The sequence below is a fragment of the Crocodylus porosus genome, unplaced genomic scaffold (assembly GCF_001723895.1).
Source record: "Crocodylus porosus isolate Cpor-Errol unplaced genomic scaffold, CroPor_comp1, whole genome shotgun sequence".
NCBI lineage: Eukaryota > Metazoa > Chordata > Crocodylia > Crocodylidae > Crocodylus > Crocodylus porosus.
In genome coordinates this window covers 108,238,696-108,257,005 of record NW_017728947.1, presented here as the reverse complement: position 1 = coordinate 108,257,005, position 18,310 = coordinate 108,238,696, and the positions used below count along the sequence as shown (strand labels likewise).

At 46.4% G+C, this 18,310-nt stretch overlaps 1 protein-coding gene across 3 annotated transcripts in view; it reads left to right on the top strand.

Annotated features, from left to right (window-relative positions):
* Positions 1 to 18,310, top strand: part of SLC35F4 (solute carrier family 35 member F4) — a 251,211-nt gene that overhangs the window by 195,949 nt on the left and 36,952 nt on the right. For 2 of the 3 annotated variants that reach the window (XM_019550882.1, XM_019550883.1), the window contains exons 2-3: positions 10,767 to 10,955; positions 16,187 to 16,484. In XM_019550882.1, coding sequence (XP_019406427.1) covers positions 10,767 to 10,955; positions 16,187 to 16,484 — 487 coding nt within the window. The remainder of the gene's footprint in view (positions 1 to 10,766; positions 10,956 to 16,186; positions 16,485 to 18,310) is intronic. The other variant, XM_019550884.1, reaches the window with a different exon arrangement.

The window sequence follows — 18,310 nt, the reverse complement described above, 5'->3', positions numbered from 1 at the left end:
CTAGCCACAGCATCGCATTGGAGGCTCATGTTCATCTTGCATTTTTCGGTGTTAAACACCATCAGGTTCTCGTCTGCCCATTTGCTGAGCCTGTCCAGGTCAGCCTGGATCACCCGCCTATCTTGTGGCATGGATGCTTTGCCCCAAAGTTTGGGGTCATTGCTGAACTTGACCAGTCTACTCCTGACTCCAATGTCCACATCACTAATGAAGATGGTGAACAATATGGGTCCAAGGACAGAGCCTTGGGGGACCCCCCTGGTCACAGGACACCATGCCATGTTTTAGAGGAAGGGACAGTTGTGGGAAGGGAGACCTGTCTGGGATCTCTGTCCTGAGAAGGCAAGCCCCTTACTGAGCTAGAACATACCTGTAAGCCTGCTTGGTATCTTATTTCTACTCTTCCATCTTGTGTTTGGTTGTAAACCAAAGGAGCCAAGCAGCACTGTGTGTTTCAACAAACTACCTAGTGACTCTAGGGGGTCGCAGCTTCCAAGGGGATGGCTTGCCGGCGGTCTGTGGGGTCCTGCAGCTGTGGCCCCTTGGAGGTCATGAAGTTTCCTCCCAGGAGCTGCAATAGCGTGCAAAACGGGAGCAGAGGAATGAGTCAGAGAGGCAGCTGGCCATGTAAGAGTGACAAGCTTCTTAAGAAGTCTTTAGTGAATAGAGGCGCCTCCAGGCTGGCCTTATTGCAAAGTCTCATGGGGAATTGCATCGCATCGCATCGCATCCCTCTCGCTGGCCCACCTTGCCTGTAGAATTGTTTCCTTGCCTCACGCTGGCATGGAAATATAAATGCCGCTCCGTTTTATTTTTAATAAACTCTCTTATGATTCATGAGCCTGCTGAGACTGGGGGAAGCGTGCAGGGACCTCCCTCTTTAAAGCAGACACTGTTGCATGCCGAACTCTCAGACGCAGCTGGCATAAAAATATGTCACAAAGCATTTTTATATTTAGTGCTTCAGTGAGTTTAAAAGCCAGAAGGGGAGAGCGATTGCTCCAGACAGATCAATAACCATCTACACACTAATGCTGAGTTTCTCTACTGGTTTCAGGCATGATTCTTCCCTGGGTGGAGAGTCAATTTTTACCGCCTCACTCTCTTTCCAGTGGGCAGGCGAAGCCGTGGCTGCGTACCCCTTATCGTAGTCTGCCCAGCGGTGTCTTCTGCACAGCTCCAGCTTTTCCAAAACCATTTGCCCAATGTCTCAATCCCAGCAACTTCTAAGAGACTGCAGAGGAGATGGGAAGGGAAGGGTCTTTTTTCTCCCTGTTCTTTTACCAGGACACAATCGAGCCCTTAGACTGAAGCACACAACAGAGAATTCTCCTGCAGCTCATACTCATATGAATAATCCAAATAATTGCATGCTAAGATGAGCAAGGGGCGAACGGGGAACTATACCTTGAATTTACTGCACTTTTGGGAAGCATGTGAATGCCTGAATATGAAAAGAAGCCCCCTACAAAAAGACTCCCTTCCAGTTAATATTGTATGTTTAACCATTAGTTCACTTGTGTCATTGAGGAAGAGCAGCTATTTTAGCATGTGCCAAGATACAGTAGTGTCTTTGCTACCTTTTAAATCAGTAATGCTTTGTTCATGGAGCCATGGCCTTGTTTCAAATCTGAATTCAATTGCCAATGTGTTAGCCAGTTTTTCATTCTGCCATAATGAAAACGCGTTTTCATTATGGCAGAATGAAAAATGAAATGGAGTAACTTTGGGGCCGTGTCAGAAATGACTTCTGCGGTCACGCATTTCCATTAATTTATTCCTTAATTGTCAGTCCGTTCCATCCATGTGTAGATAATGAATTCAAGGCCAAAGAAGGGCTTTTTTATTTCCCCCAAGAAAAACTTGTGGGTTTTAGAGGTTTTATTTTCTGCTCTTTCAAAACTCATGATGGGCGCACACAACTTGAGAAACATGTGACCCACTCTGAGATTGTTATGGATGGGTGGGAGCAAAAGAAGTTTTGTTTTCTGGTTCATTATAATTGGATACCCTTAGTTGTTCTTTGGCATGGTGTAGCTTTAACTGGGATCTGCAGCTCCAGTTGGAGGAGAGCTGTCCTTGTGGAAATCTGGAAATAAAGTCATTCTTAGATTTCAAACTCAGTGTCTTTACCATAGGATTTTGGCAGAAGGCAGAGCAGGGTGGCAGCGTAGAGACCAATTTGTTCAGGAAAGCATGAGTTTCCGTAGGCAACGGCCCACTTCAGATGCGACCGCGTCAGGTACCAAAGAAGTGGGCTGCTGCCTACAAAAGCTTATGCCTTTCTGAACGAGTCTCATTCAGAACGGTGCCACCCTGTGCTGCCGCCTGCCCGACTTCAGACTAACGTGGCTAGCCCCCTCTCTCAAACAGCCTTGAACCTTGACTCAGCACAGTACCTAAGTGTGTGAATAATCAGGGCGTATTGCATATCAGCTAGGTGTCTTGCTGTTAGAGGTATCATGGGGCGGGGGAGAGAAGCAGGAATCTAGGATACACTGTTTGCTTTTCCAATGACTGTTTTGCTGTCTACAATCAAGCTTACATCTTTAAAAGAGTCATTTCAGCCCATTTGGGACCCGACAGTGCAGCGAACGGGGAACGAGGACAAATTTAGTTACTGATGTGCTGAGGGATGGGGAGTCTCTTTGCATGCGTTGTCTGTCAGGTTGTTCCCTCCACAAAGGAGAATAGCATCATTTCTCCTGAAGTGGGCTTTCATGCGTTGGCGGAGAGCTATTAAAACACTATAATACAAATACATGTCTTAAAATTGCAGATGGGGAAAGGCTAAGGATTTCCTGTTGATCTGGTAATTTAAAGCAATCTAATTGAATTTGACTTGTTGAATTTGGCACCAATCACGTCCTCTCTCCCAGTTCTTCCTTCCATTATTTGTTAAACCAAGTTATTATTTATTGATTAAATATTTAGTTGTTTGCATTTGGGGTTGGTGAGTCTATCTTACTACGAGAAAAATGAACTACCAGGGCTCGGACTTGATGATCTGGTTAGGTCCCTTCCAACCCTACCAACTATGAAACTGCAAGAGACATGGCTATGCAGCACGTTTCCTGTTTAGTAGGTCACTCCCAATGTTCATCTTTACAGAAAAGGACGTGGAGAAACACAGACCAGACCAGTCAGTCTAACTGAAATACCTAAAAGGATACTGGAGCTTGGCATCCATCAGTCAATCAGTTTCTAAGCAAGACAATAACAAAGTGATAGTATCAGCCAACATGGATGTGTTAAGAGTATGTCATGTCTACCGATCTGATTTCTGTCCTTGACAAGTAATGGGCTATGTGAATGGGAGCAGTGACTGTGACATACTTGGACTTCAGCTAGGATTTTTCCATTATATCCCACCACGTTTTCATAAATAAGCTAAGGAAGTCCAGCCTGGATGACATTGCTCTGGTTGGATCATCGTGCTCAGAGAGTAGTCATCAATGCCTCGATGTCAAACTGGGAAAAGGTATCAAGTGGGGTTCCTCAGAGGTCACTCTGGACCCATAAATACCTTTGTTAATCACCTGTATGTGCATTTGGCATGTTTGTGGATGACATCAAGCTGAATGGGTAGCAGATGCTTTATAGTGGGTAGGATTAGGATTTAAAGTGACCCTTGATAAACTGGGGTGGGAGGAGTCTGAAATAAGTAGGATGAAATTCAGTAAGGGCCAGTACAAAGTATTACAAGTAGGGAGGAAGAGTTAACACTTATATCAAAATGGGAAACAACGCGTATTCAACTGTATTAACAGTTGCATTATGTACAAGTTACAGACATTGATGATTTTTTTTTTTCACTGTATTTGGCATTGGTGAGTATATATTGGGAGTATTGTGGACATGTTGCATACAGTAATGGTAGACAGAGTGTGTATGTAATGCTAGCAAATCCATGTTCTCATGTGAAAAGCTGCTTTTCACGGAGCCAAACTTGACAGAATATAGCTTTTTGCTTCAGTGCTTGCCTGAACTTCCCTCCTTTGCCTAATTGGCAATAGAGAGATTATGGAGGAAAATCGCATGCATTTTGGAGGGAAAACTTCTGAACCTGCAGTAGAAATAAATATGATGGTTATAGTCCCTAGTTTAGAAATCATTATTCTTCTGTGTCGTATAGTTGGATTAGACCACGGCGGTCATCTAGTCCATCACTGCACAGACTTGGGATTTTCTGTTCCTTAGCCATCCCTGACAGGTGCCCACCCTACCTCTTCCAAGAGGGAGATTTCATGGTTTCCCAAGGCAGTTTGTTCCATTGTCTCCTACTGTTCTTAACATTAGAACATTTTTTTTCCTGAGAGTTGAGCTACATCTGCTTTGCTGTAGTTTAAACCTATTGCATAGTGTCCTGCCCTTTTTTTTCATAGATTTCATAGACATTAGGGCTGGAAGGGACCTCGGAAGATCATCGAGTCCAGCCCCCTGCCCAAAGGGCAGGAAGTCAGCTGGGGTCATAGGATCCCAGCAAGTTAAGCATCCAAATGTGTCTTGAAGGTGTTCAAAGTAGGTGCTTGAACTACCTCTAGCAGCAGGCTATTTCAAACCTTGGGGGCTCGGACACTAAAAAAGTTCTTTCTTATGTCCAGCCTGAAATGGTCCTGGAGGAGTTTATAACTATTTGACCTTGTCATCCCTTGGGGTGCTCTGGTGAACAAACATTCTCCCAGATCCTGGTGAGCACCCCTTATAAACTTATAGGTGGCCACCAGATCACCCCGAGCTTGTGCTTTTCCAGGCTGAATAGCCCCATTGTTCTCAGCCTGTCTTCATAAGGTCTGTTTTCCTGACCTCTGATCATGCGCGTGGCTCTCCTCTGCACCCTCTCAAGCTTCTCCACGTCCCTTTTGAATTGTGGAGCCCAAAACTGGATGCAGTACTCCAGCTGCGGCCTCACCAAGGCCGAGTATAATGGGACAATGATGTCTCGATCTGCTTGAGAAGCATCTATGTGTATCTATCTATATCCATAGAGCCTATTGCTACTATCTGACCAGCTACCCCAAATCTATGTTTGTGCCTGTGTTTTTCTCTTTTCTGGATGTAACACGGTACATTGGTCTTTGTTAATTTTAACATTGTCATCTGTAGCCCAGTGCCCCGGCTTATCAAATTTCCTTTCAGTTTTAAACCTGACAAAGTGTTTGCAGGCCCTTCCAGTTTGGGGTCATCTGCTGCATGCAAGACATTAATAAGGATGTTAAACAGCACCAGGCCCAGAGCAGGCCTCTGTGGAAGCCACTTGAGACTTCTGGCCACTCTGACGTTGCTCCGTTAATAGCTAACCTTTGCTAGTGGTTATTCAATTAGATATGCATGCACTTAATGGCAATTCGGTCTAGCCTATTTTCTCCAGTTTTGCATGCAGAACCATGTCAGAAGTCTTACCAAAATGCTGGTGTAGCACGCCCACTGGTTTCCCCTTAGCCCCCCAAACAGTTCCTGTGTCAAAGGAGGAACTCAAGGTGGTTTGACATGATTTGTTTCTACCAAATGCATGCTGGCTGCTAGTGATTGTCCCTTCGTCCTGATGATTACCAGTTTATTGTTTTATAATTTTGCTCTACTTATTTCCCATGTGCTGAAGTCAGGCCTATAATTCCCCAGGACCTTCTCTTTTCTCCCTTTTTAAAGATGCCCATTGTGTTAGCCCTTTTCTAGTCCTCTGGGATCTCACCCATCATCCAAAAGTTGCAAATACCGTAGGCAATGGCTCTGCAGTGTCTTCAGCCAGTTCCTCCCGTAACCTGGGGTGAGGTTTATTAGGCCCGGCTGACTTAAATGCATTCAAATTTGTCTGATGTTTAGAGACGCTGAATGAGGTGTGTTATGTACGGGATAGTGCACGAGGAGCTCTGGTAAGAAATAGGGAAATTTGAAGTTGTCTCCTCAGGGAGCTAAGCTAAATTGCAGTTGTGTGATGAATACCAGCCCAGAATGACATGGAGCTCAGGTAATGGTCAGCACATTGGTTTGTCACCTTGAACAGAGTACTCCACGGAAAAAAAAAAGGAAAGATTTCCTATGTGTTCACAGGTATAGGTGAAAGAAGTCAACCACCTGTATTCACTTAGGACTAAATACAGTCAAGGCAGGAAGGCTTGGGTAATGGGTAAGGCACTGGGTTAGGATCCAGGAGACTTTAGCTGACTTTCCAGCTGAGGCCCAAGTTCCTTGTGTGTAACCTAGCCTTAATTGGAGCAGCTTCCCCGAACATCTATAATCACCCAATGTGCCTCTGTTCTCCAGGTGCAAAATGGGCATATTGCTTCATAGGAGTGTTGTAAGATGCAATGGTGATGCCGTGCCAGCCATAGAAGTGCCTGGGGAGGCAGGCTGAGTTCAGTGCAAAGCAGGTGGGGGATAGTCATGTGCTGGGGTGTCGCTGCTTATGAAAGCTATGTTCCTTCCAGGCTGATCTCAGAGGGTGGTAGATCATTTCACTCTTTTTTGATGCACAGTTTATTCCCCGCTTGTACCTGGCAAGCTCTGGCCTGCTAGGAGTGAGCCCTGACTTCAGCTCTCCACCCACTTGCTTGTCAGGACAGCCAGCCCCTGCTTCTATTCCAGCCTGGAGCGACCATGGCTCCTCAACAGCTGCAAAGCCTGAGCCATAATGTAGTACCTGAGAGCCACAAATAGTCTTTTTTCTGTATGTGACACCATGAAGCATGGGTCTCATCATGCTTGTATGAATCCCTTTGGGCTCCATGGATTCTTGCCCAGCACCTGGGTTGTGATTCAGTGGTAGAAGCCTTGTCTGCCACACAGAAAAGCCAGGTCCAATTCACAGATGTGCATATAACTATGGCCATCGAGGTACCGAATGTCTGGACATAGTCTGGCCTTTGGGGATTATGTCTCAATGGTCTAAAGGAGCGATGGAAGGTCTGGACAGCCTCCACTCCTCCATACTCTTGCCTAAGCATCTGCGTCAAGGGTCCTGGTGACCTCTCATGCATACTCCATGATCCAGAAGGATCGATGGTTGCCTACTAAAAAAGGACAGAGCCAAGAAGCAATGCAGAGGAATTGCGTTGCAGAGGAATCTACAGCAAGCTGCAGCAGCGGAAATGTATGTTGGAGTTTAGGAGGAATATGTGGACTATGAAGGTGGCCAAGCAATGAAACCGGCTACTGAGAGAAGTTGTAGAGTCTCCAGATGTTTTGCTGGGTTGGTTGAGCCTGGGACAGTCCTGCCTGGAGCTGAAGGCTGGACTAGGTAACCTCGTGAAGTTCCTTCCAGCCTGACTTATCTGTGATTACTTCTGAAAAAAAAAAGAAGAGTAGTGACTGTGCAAATGTTGCTTTTGACCCCTCGCATGTGAGCCAACGGTAACAGAGTGCACTCAGGTGTATGGAGGCTCCAAAATTATTTTCAGAGCCTTCTTGGTGTATTGTGTAAGCTGCAAGTTGTTGCCCTTGCCACTAATGGAAGCAGTATGTATAGATGAATTATCTGGCATGCATATTTACTTCCCTGTCAGAGTAGATCCTTGAAATATATTTAGAACCAGCAGCACAAAATAGCATGATCTGAGACTTCTTGGCTATAATAAAGAAGTGTTAATCAACTGTTGTGTGACCCAGTTGCTCTTGAATGTCCAGGAAGGTTTCGCTAAATTAAACAGTGGCTTCAAATTAAATATGGTCTCTTACACTGCAATCCCAGTCTCAGCTGCCGAGCTTCTCAACACACAGAAAAAAATTGGCTCTGCTTTGTCATGGTGGATAGAAATAACCAGGGACTTTATCTGCGTGAAAGGGGGAAACATTTTGCGAAGATTTTGCATGGAGATCATTCGTGAAGCTCCTGCCAAGTGCAGTCATCTCAGTCTAGCATTACAGAGGAAGTCATGGATTGAGGTGTGACTGGTCTCTCTCTATCTTGGAAATATCTTTGTGAGATGCACTTCTACAGAATTTCATAGTTGTTTTTTGTTTCTAAAAAAAAAAGTCCCAGCCAACATTTTCCAGAGTGGCCAGAGATTTTGAATAAGACACCTGTAAAGACCAATGTTTTATTTTGTTAACCAAGAGGTATTTCTGGAAACCAAGTTCCTCAATGTCTGGGCCTGAAAAGCACTAGTGCCTTCCTGAAAACGTAGGCTCAGGATTATTAATCAGGTTAGCCATATGGCGTTCAAAGTGTGAGTGTTGGAAGAGTCGAATGTTATAGAGTTGGGTGTTGAGTGGCTACATGTATGGACCTGGTCCAGGTCCGTCGTGGTGCTTTGCAGTTAGGGCAGCTCACCCTCAAAGTGTCTTCCAAAATGTTACTGTCTCATGGGGAAAATAATATTCTCCCCACTTGTCAAATGAGGAGGAGGAGGCCTGGAGAGGTGAAGAGACGTGGCCAGGGCTACAGAGAAGGAGGAAAAAGTAGTTGTCAGGGTCGAGGCAGCTAGGAGTTGTTGCCACTGAGCTATGCTTAGATCGTGGTTCTGGCCGTTAAAAGGGGGCAGTACAAAGACAGGAGGCCTCTTAAAAGTACTGGGGAATATCAGATAGATACCAGGGAAGATTTTCAAAGTGACATCGCCCTTGGGGCAAGGCAGCAGTGTAAGGCCTAAACGCCAGTTAATTCCCACTTGATCCTTTCAAATAGGTCCTGGGATTGTATGTCATGGCTGCTGGGGGTCAGACTGTGACCCAGGAGATCACTCCAGTCCTGAGCCCCATGTTTCAGTCTCCAGCTGAGAGCGCGGAAACCTAGACTTGGGGAATGGAAAGCTGGTTAACATCTGTGAAGCGTGTGTTTGAGGAAGATCGTCATTTTAAAGGTGCAGCTGATGGTTCTTGCTATTTCCTGCCTAATGCATGATAGCTGAACTTGCAAACTCAAGTGAGGAGGGTTGGGCATTCTGTAGAAGGGCATGATTTTACATACGAAGCACAACTACGAGTTCTGGCACTGTTTTCTACTGGATTATGCATTAGGGACTAGATGGTTCATAGGGTTTGGTTCTTTAACCCACTGCAAAGATGAGGGTTTGCAACATAACTGGGGAGGTGCATAGAGAGCTGCAGCAAATAGCTTTACAGTGCTGCTGAGATGCCCCAGCTAATTACTACAGCTTCTGTTTCAGCGGGAGCAGCATCCTGGGTCAGACTAGCTGAGTGGGAGCACTGCAGAGCTCCAGCTGACCATAGAAATGAGGCCTTTTGAAGCAAAAGCTGCATCAAACAGCCGAGCAGCGTGTCCCTTATTTAGCAACATGCTGTGAACCTGCTTGGACACAAATAGCCAGTGTTTTGCTGTATGTTAGTAGTGGCACTACAGCACCCTTGGAGGTTTTTAAGACCTGGCTAGACAAAGCCTTGGCTGGGATCATCTAGTTGGGGATGATCCTGGTTTGGGCAAGGAGTTGGACTAGTTGTGACCTCCCGAGGTCCCTTCCAGCCCTCATTTTCTGTGCTTCTCTAAGGATGACTTGAGATTTGCCAAGTGTGCTCCAGTCAGCTCACCCGTGAGATAAGTGTGTAACTTGTGTCAAGGGCCCTGTCGCATGCATTTGTCTGCATCTGCATGTCTGGATGCCAGTTAGTTAAAGAAAGATATTCTTCTGTGAGTCTGTTGCATTGTGGCACAGTTGGCAATGTACTAGCGGGTTGTATATATTCAAATGGGAAGGTTGGCATAATTGTCATCCCATGGCCCTTTCAGTAATGGCAAAATTGGGGGCTTCTGCTCTGGGCATGAATGCTACCACAAATGCGTGCAGTGCGGCCACAACTACCCACCAAATGCATGTCTTAAATTTACCCAAATACCACATGATCTGTGATTGAGATGGAGACTGTTACGTGCTGCTTGTCTGTTGACAACCCCGAGGAGCCTCCAGGCTAAAATAAATCTGCAAGTCTGTATGAGACACTCCCCATATTCACCATAGAGATGACAGCCAGATTCAGACGACCGGGCGGATGCTCTCTGTCTTCTCAGCCATCTGCCTGTTAACGCACTCCTTCAAGCTCTTGCTTAGCAAATACGGTGTCTTCCTCAGCGGCAAACTGAATTTCGCATGCCACCAATATTTCATGGATCTGGGCCTTGCTTGCCACCTTCCACCTCTTTCACAACCCCAGCGAGAGGCACCGACTCCATCGTGATGTTGTCTGCTTCCCTGAAGACGCAGGGACTCCAGCCTAGCATGCCAGAAGGCATTCTGGTGCCCTGAAGCCTTAAAACTGAACAGCTCCCAGCTACATAAGTCATCCACATCTCCAAGGTATCACGAGCCCTGCAACTGTCAAGAACCCCACGTACTGGGGGTGAAACATCCTGACGGATACGGAGAGGAAATTATCCTCTCGCACAGCAATCAAGAGTGACACCAGCAGACGGTCATCTCAAGGCACTTTCCTCCCAACGCGAGGAAATAATGGCCTCTACTGCTGCCTGTTTCAGTGCCAGCGCCCAGGAGGGGCCCACGTGAGTACAAATGCCTTTGACTGACTGTGCAGCCTGAATGGACGGCACCTGGTAGCTAAGACTATACTACGGTGTAGGGCTCTTATTCCCTTGGGATAACGGTATCATCGTAAAGCACCTGTATAAGGTAGGGAAGAGTTAAGAATTGCGTGTTTTTTTTTCCTTTGGCCAGGCAAGGCCACGATTATTGCAATGTGCTTCGCTCCCCCATGAAACATGTGTATGCATTTCCCTGTCGAGGGGTCTGAAAACCCCCAGAGCGCCTTTTTCCCCGCAGGAGTTTACAGTCACACTGATGCAAACTCTTTCTTCTCAGGTGCCTCCCGATCATCTGTCATCCGATGCAAAGCCGGAGGCAAGTGCCCCAGCCCACGCAGTGGCATGAGTAGGCAGCTCTCCCCTTTATCTGTTGTTGAGGATTCTGCTGCTCCCATTCTTGAGCTGCAGAGTCGAAGCCCCTCTGGAGTTTGTCGGCACGGCAGAGTGGAGAGGCAAAGCAGATCAGGTAGGCACGACAGCCGCATCACTGGCATAATGCGATGCCTGCCAAAGGCCACTTCCATCCATGTCTGAAAGATGCAGAATCTGAATGCTTTGACCTTGGTTTCTGGTGCGGTGAGCAGCAAAGCCATGTAGATGCTCTTCCTTTGTTGCACGTTGGGGTTTGGAGGGAAGGAAGCATGGATGGGGGAAAAAAAGAGGCATGGTCCCTAATAGGAACCCATACTTTAGTGTCTGAGAAGTTGGAGGCTTAAGCCCAGTAGGCTCAGAAGACCTTTAAGGATGAATAACTCAGGTAGTCTTACAAAGTGGTTGTGTTTCCTCAGCTTCAGCCTGGCCAGAGCCCAGGGGCCCTTAAAGCCAGCTCTATTCCTTCTCAAAGCCACTGGCAGTCTCACTTCATACCATGGATGTTCTGAAGAAGAGGAAGAGAAAGAGCAAGAGGTGGAAGGATATCTAGGGAAGACCATCAATCCCAGGCCAGATCATCAGTCAGCTGCTGAGGAAGACATCAGGGCAAACGGCAGGAAAGTAGCCTCCCCTTTACTGCAGGAGTGTAGCTCAAGTGAGCATCTAGGTATGGCGAGCCCTCTGGCCTCTTCATGAGAAGATCAACATCCTCCGTTGATGGGGGTGGGGGGATCAAGTAGAGCCACTGGCCTAAGGCAAGGTTGTGTGTCTGCCAAATCCTTTTAGCAAGAGGAGGAGGAGACCAGTCAGGGAACTGAAAAGGGGGGACAGGCTGGATCTCCTAACCACACTGAAAGTGCGGGAGATGAGTCTCCCCTGCTTTTTCTCCACTGTTAAATCTGGGCAAGAGGCAGCCTATTTCAGTACCACCAACAGCTGGATAAACAGAGGGAGTCCAGTGGAAGGAGAGTACAGACCAGGGGAAAAAAGCTCTCCACAGGGAGCTACAGAGAGAACAGCTGGGAGTCCTGGAAGAATGCACGAAAGATGCTAAGACAAGAAGTGGGGTTGGGAGTAGCATCCCACTTCGGGCCCAAGGGGCCTGATTCTGATCTCATTTACATCGGTGTAAATCTGAGGTCGCTCCATATATGCAGACATGGGTGTAAAACCAAAATGGGCATCAGTCCTGAGTTCTCTAAGAGAAGACTTTGGTCCTCTTGGGGAATCTGGAGTGCCTGACTGTCCTTGAAATTTGCATCCTCTCCCTTCTGCTTCTATCCGCTTCCTATTCTGGGCCTCCCCCCCGCAGCACTGAAGCCTGAAAGAGGAGTCCCTTGAGCAAACATGTGTCTGCACAGGGGGGGTGTAGCTGTAGGTAGAGAGTGTGCAGAAAGAAAGCATGGTATCCTCTGCTTCTGCTACAGCTATCATCTGTGTCTGTAGGGCATGGATGCCAGACAGTGATGTGCTAAAAGAGAAGGATATAGGTTAGCCCTTCCACCTTTACAAACCCCTTCTTCTGTGGTTATGTCGCCAATAAGGCATCTTAGGAGTAGGTGGTGTTAACAACAGGGACAAGTTAGAGACAAGATTCCTGGATACTTCTGGCTGCCAGTGCCTTCGAATGCCAGGGATGTCTGGCCTCACTTCTTTCCCTTTCCCTTTGCTCTTGAGGTTTCCCCGAATTCAGGTCTATACCCATAACTGGTTGATTGGCACATCACTAATTAGATTTAAACTTAAGCTGTATCTTTTTGATGTTGGTAAAATGTTATGTGCTGGTTTCTCTGCCTGTTGTGTTTGACATGTTTTGCGGTGGCTTCCCTTCACTTCCAGGATTTAGGTTTGAGTTCTCCATCCATGCCTGGCCATAACCCAGGAGTGAATAAAATATTGGCCCCAGGGCTGGATCTGGCCGGCCAAGGCATTTTGTCTGATTTGCAGTGGGTCAGTTGCCTCCCCCCCCAGACATGGGAGGCAGCCCAGGCTGTGGCACATGCAGTTAATCCCACCATCACCAGGTCTGCAGCTGAGCTGGGGTGGCACAGCAGCTGGACTGTGTTTCCTGTCCGGGAGTGGGACAGGCAGGTGGGGCTGGGGACTGGGGACTGGGATCACAAGGCAGTGACAGAGTGGGGCTGGGGCTGGGGCAGAGCCACAATCTGCTGCCCGCACATCCTTGCAGTGGGCGCCGGTTGCATGGGCAGGGGCAGATCATGGCTCTGTCCCGGATCCTGGCCCTGCATTGTAACTGCCCTGCGATGTGCGATGCCAATCCCCAGTCCTGCCTGCCAATCCCGCTCCTGCTCCCGTACGCGGCTCCCTGCCCACTTGCAGCCTCATCTTGTCCACCTGGCTGTGCACCCTGCCGGTGCGGGTCCCGGCTGGTCTCCACGGAGACTCTGGGATTGCAGGGCAGTGACAGCATGGGGCCAGGCCCAGGTCAGTGCCGCAATCTACTTCCCGCATGACCCTGGGAATTAGTTTAGGGAGTTTTGGTGAGCTGTTAAAGGAGAGAGGAGGGCTCACCTAGACCACAATGGCTCACTAAAACGCCCTAAGTCGCCCTCTGGCCAAAATAATTGCCTACCCTGTCACGTCACAGTTGATGCAAGTAGACTCTATATAAGACCTCCATCCTGTTAGCATAGAATTATTGCACTTGGAGTCCCAACCTCTGCGATTCGGTTCATTCTTCAAGTTTTGTTCTTTTTCTTGGTCTGTGGATTTGCGGATGAGTTTTTCAGCACCACCCAAGTGATTTAGGAGCACACATCCCACAGACGGAAGCTACTGCCGTCACTTTGGCGCTTCTGAAAATTCCACCGTGATCGTGTTAGTCACACTGAGGCTCGTGCAGCATTTGAAACCAAGGAGGATCTCACAAGGCGTATAGACATCTGTATCTTTCAGTGACATCCAAATCTAAGATGAGAAAATCCAAATCAAATGCTCATGTCAGTGCTGCGCACAGCGATGATAATTATAGTTATTTAGTAATTGGAAAATATAGGGCACATGCAAAGGTGTTTCAGCATTCTGTCATTATTTGATTACTGTACTATTGGAATAAGGAGGATTAATTGCACGGTAGCTCTGCTTTGCAAATAATTGCAACTGTGGATGTTATATAACATTCTTTTAAGCATTTCTCATTTGCAAATAAACTATAATTTCCGTTATAATAGTAGGTGTCAGTCATTAGAGCCATGAAAAGCCTTGTTTTCATTCATCAGCCAACGAGAAGTGAAAGCGACTGCATGTCTCTTCAAAGCACTCTCTGAATCTCCTCTACCTGTTTTTAATAAACCTCTAATTTTATATGAAATCCTTATTCACTATCAAATAATAGAGCAGCTAAATACTGTACCTTACTTCAGGAAACCACACAGAGATCATTATAAAGCTTTTGATTTATAATGCCGTCTCTAATACAATTATAATAATTGCTCCCTAGGTCAAATCCATCTCTGATGTAGTTCTGCTAACTTGGTCCACTAAGTTTCCGTTGCTGCTTTTGAGGCAGTATTAGCTTTCCATGAGAACGAAGTCAAGCTTAGGTCTTCAGGACCTGCTTTCTTTTCTCTCCTGCTGTTATGTTGAAATGCTTATCCAGTCGTCACAGCTGGTCCATAACCCCGTTAACTTGAATGGAGGCCTCTATACCTCTGGGGCGCAATGGCCTTTGCTAATCAGACCCCTGGATGGTAAAACAGTAAAATCCAAGTCCATGTTGTTGCACTGATATTTATCCTTGTTCCTCCTACCAAAACCACTGCAGTGCATTCGAATGAGGTGACACAGGTAGGGCTCACTACTGGCCCATTAGAGCGAGGTAGGAGGTAACTATATTAATTCTTTCCTTATTTTTAAGCGCTCAGAACATCTAGAGGTGGAAATGATAAATACAGATTTCTTTTTTGGTTTATAGGTAGCAGGTTATTTGCCCTTGTCCTTACTTCTACTTTTCTGCAGCTTTTCCATTGTTACCTAATAAGGTACAAAAAGGCAAGTCTGAATTAAGAAATTGATTACCTTGGTTTGCGTAGTGAACTTTAAAAAAATAAAACAACTAAGCTATTTTTTTTTCTCCTGAGCTTACTAATAAGAAGATAGTTCCCGAGTTACAGTGAAGATACTGAATAGTAAGGGTTTGTTCCAAACTGCAAACCTGTAGGCTCACATAGCTTTGGATGGATGGTGTGAGCGTGTACAGTCACTGACTTTATAACACAGCTGGCTCCGAACAAGGGATACAGAACATCTGGATTAACAAAAGAGAAGGGCTGATGGTCCAGACAGTGGCAAGAGCTTAGCCATAGTTTTGGTACCTTGCTTTACTGTAATGTGTTTGTATTATGTTTCCACCCCCTTGAAACTACTGTCATATTTGTACTGAAACATTTCTTTGCAGCTTTTCTATTTTTGGTAGCAAAGCTTCAGTCCCTGATTTGATTTGGCGGAGATTCGGCCCGATGCGGTGGCCAAATCTCTGAATCCGAATTGAATCAGAGGACCCTTTAATCTCTCCGAATCGGATCGGAACCCTCCGAATTGATTCGGAGACATTTGGAAAGATTCAGCGATTCAGAAATAAACACAGCTTTAAATGTTTTTTCTACCTATCTCTAGGTAGCACGTGAATGCTGCGGTGCTGGGAAGGATGGAGCGTCCCATGGTAGTGCAGGGGGCTTCCCAGTGCTCTCAGCAGCAGACCCGGAAGTGGACCCGAAACACTTCCGGTCACTTCCAGGTCTGCTGCCCCCCTGAGCCCCCCGGCTCGGAAACTGGTGCCTCCTGGGTCTGAGGAGGCACCCGGGATCCCCCCATGGCTGATCAGTGAGCCGGAAAGAGATGGGGGGGCCTTCAGCGTGCTCAGCTGGAAGTGGACTGGCAATATTTCAGGTTTGTCACTGAGCATACGCCCCCCTCCTGCCCCTGCCCCCCGTGCACTCCTGTGGGATGCTCCATGCACCCCAGCATCGCAGTATTCACAAGCTGAGCCGGTACCTCGAGGTATGTAGAAAAACATTTAAAGCTGTCTCTAAGTCTGAATCACTGATTCTCTGAATCAGCTTCGAATCCTCAGATTTGGATTTGTCCAAATTGAATCGGGGACAGTGATCCGAATCAACAAATTGAATCACCGTCCCTGATTCAGGCCAAATCCGAATCGAATAGGGCCCCACTTCGCACACCCCTAGTATATTGTGTTAGAGTCAGGGAGCCAGGGGTGCTAAGAAAATCAATACTGTGAGAAGAATGATCAAATCCTTAGTGTGGATTGATTAGGTATATAACTCTCCTTTTCCTTATTTTCAGGAGAAGATGGGGCACAAACTCATCCTGAGAGCAACAGCCAAGAAAGCAAGCCACAGACACGGTGTCAGTCTTGCACATCTACATTTCTGAAGATTGTCTGGGGATTTCTGATCATCTTGTCAGTCTCGTCTTCTTGGGTTGGAACCACACAGATTGTGAAAATCACATATAAGAACTTTGACTATCCATTTTTCATGACTTGGTTTTCAACAAATTGGAACATTATGTTTTTCCCTATTTATTATTCTGGGCATCTTGCAACGGCACAGGAAAAGCAGTCTCCAATCAAAAAGTTCAGGTATGCTTTATTGTGGTAATATTGCCTTGCATAGCTCAGTAATTGCTGGCTCAAGTGACATACCTTTTCTTAAATGTGCAAATCTAGGACTCTTGGTTCAGAGATGATGCCTTTTATTAGACCAACTAGGAAATTGCAAAAAAATTATCTTTTTTCTGCAAGCTTTTGGGCTCAAAGGCTTTTGGGCTCAAAGGCTCAAAGCCCAAAAGCTTGCAGAAAAAGATTTTTTTTTTTCCCAATTTCCTAGTTGATCCAATAAAAGGTATCATCTCTGAACCAAGAGTTCTAGGTTTTTGCATTTCTTTTTGTCTCAGACCAACACGGCTCCCAAATACGTACTTTTTCTTAGACATTCATTTGGTTTTTCTTGGGGTCGTGAGATGGAGTAAGGGTCAAGCTTTCTATTAAAGTCTCCTTCCTAAATAGCTTCTAAAGAGAGAACAGATTATTAATATATGTTTAAATAAATGATTAATCAGTTTTTATAGATTTTTGTTGTTGGGTTCAGCAGGCCAGTTCACCATGGTTATAAACCATGGCTAATACCTTCTATTGAAGTTCTTGTAGCCATCTGTAGAAGACCTTCTACTCCTCTCTGTGACATGCTTCTATTAAGTGCCCACTTGCCTTTATCAACTAGTTATAAATGGAGCTTTAATGTGTAGTTCAACCACATTAAATTAGCTCAAAACTGCCGAGATATCATCCTAGGAGAAGACTGTGGCCATAGGTGCTCACTAGGATGATTGCTTGTGTCCCTGTCTTCTGCATGCCAACTACTGGCATGGAGGCAGAGCAGTTGCTGCGCTCTGCCTTGCAAAATTTATCGGCAGGCATGGGGAGCACATACCTATGGCTGCCTTCCTCTATGCTGGGACATCCGAGGAAGGAATTGCATCCTGTAGAGTGGCATTCCCTATGCTCTACTTCTTTTAACATGCAGCACCATACTGCCCCTTGCTGGGAGTTGATTTTGCTGGGAGCAGACTCTCAGCCTTGGCCATATACTGGGAGCAGGCTCGTCATCGGGCTTTAGCGGTAGTTATAATTTTAGGCGGCTCGGGCAGTGACCTGTGAACTACTGTTCCTGTCCAGTAACCGATGTATGGAACCATAAAAATGTAGGGCTGAAAGAGACTTCAAGAGATGATCTAGTCCATCTCCCTGCACTGAGGCAGACCCAAGCTTTCCTAGACTGTTCTTGGTAGATATTTGCTTAACTAGTTGCTGAAAACCTTTAGTGAAGGAGATTTCACAGCCTCCAATGGCAGCCTGTCCCAGAGTTACCACCTTGACAAGTAATGTCTAACTGCTCAGGGAACTGAAATGAAGGTACTGTATCTTCCTCAAAGCACTCTTAGTGGGATGTTTAAGAAACAAGATCCAGATCCTGGTAATCCAACTCCTGATAAGTAGCAGATTGCTCCAGAAACAACATCACTGGCTTCAGTGTAGCCATCTGTGGAATAAGCCATTATTCAATGTGTGATTGATTTCCAAGTCCTGGCCCCGTCGTCTGGCAGACGGAGGCTTCTTTTGAAAACAGTGGGAGTTTTGTTTAAGGGTAGTAGGATTGGGAAATAGAAGCCAAATTCTTCCTTCAGCTGCAATTGCTCTGAGCCCAGGTCTAAATTTGGCCCTAAGTTATCATTTCTATCATAGACTCATGAGTGGGAAGGGACCTACACAGATCAGAGTCCGACCCCCTGCCATGGGCAGGAAGGAGCACTGGGGGTGGGAGGGGTCATAAGACCCCAGCCAGGTGCCTATCCAGTCTTCTCTTGAAGATCTCCAAGGAAGGTGAGAGCACCACCTCTCTGGGAAGC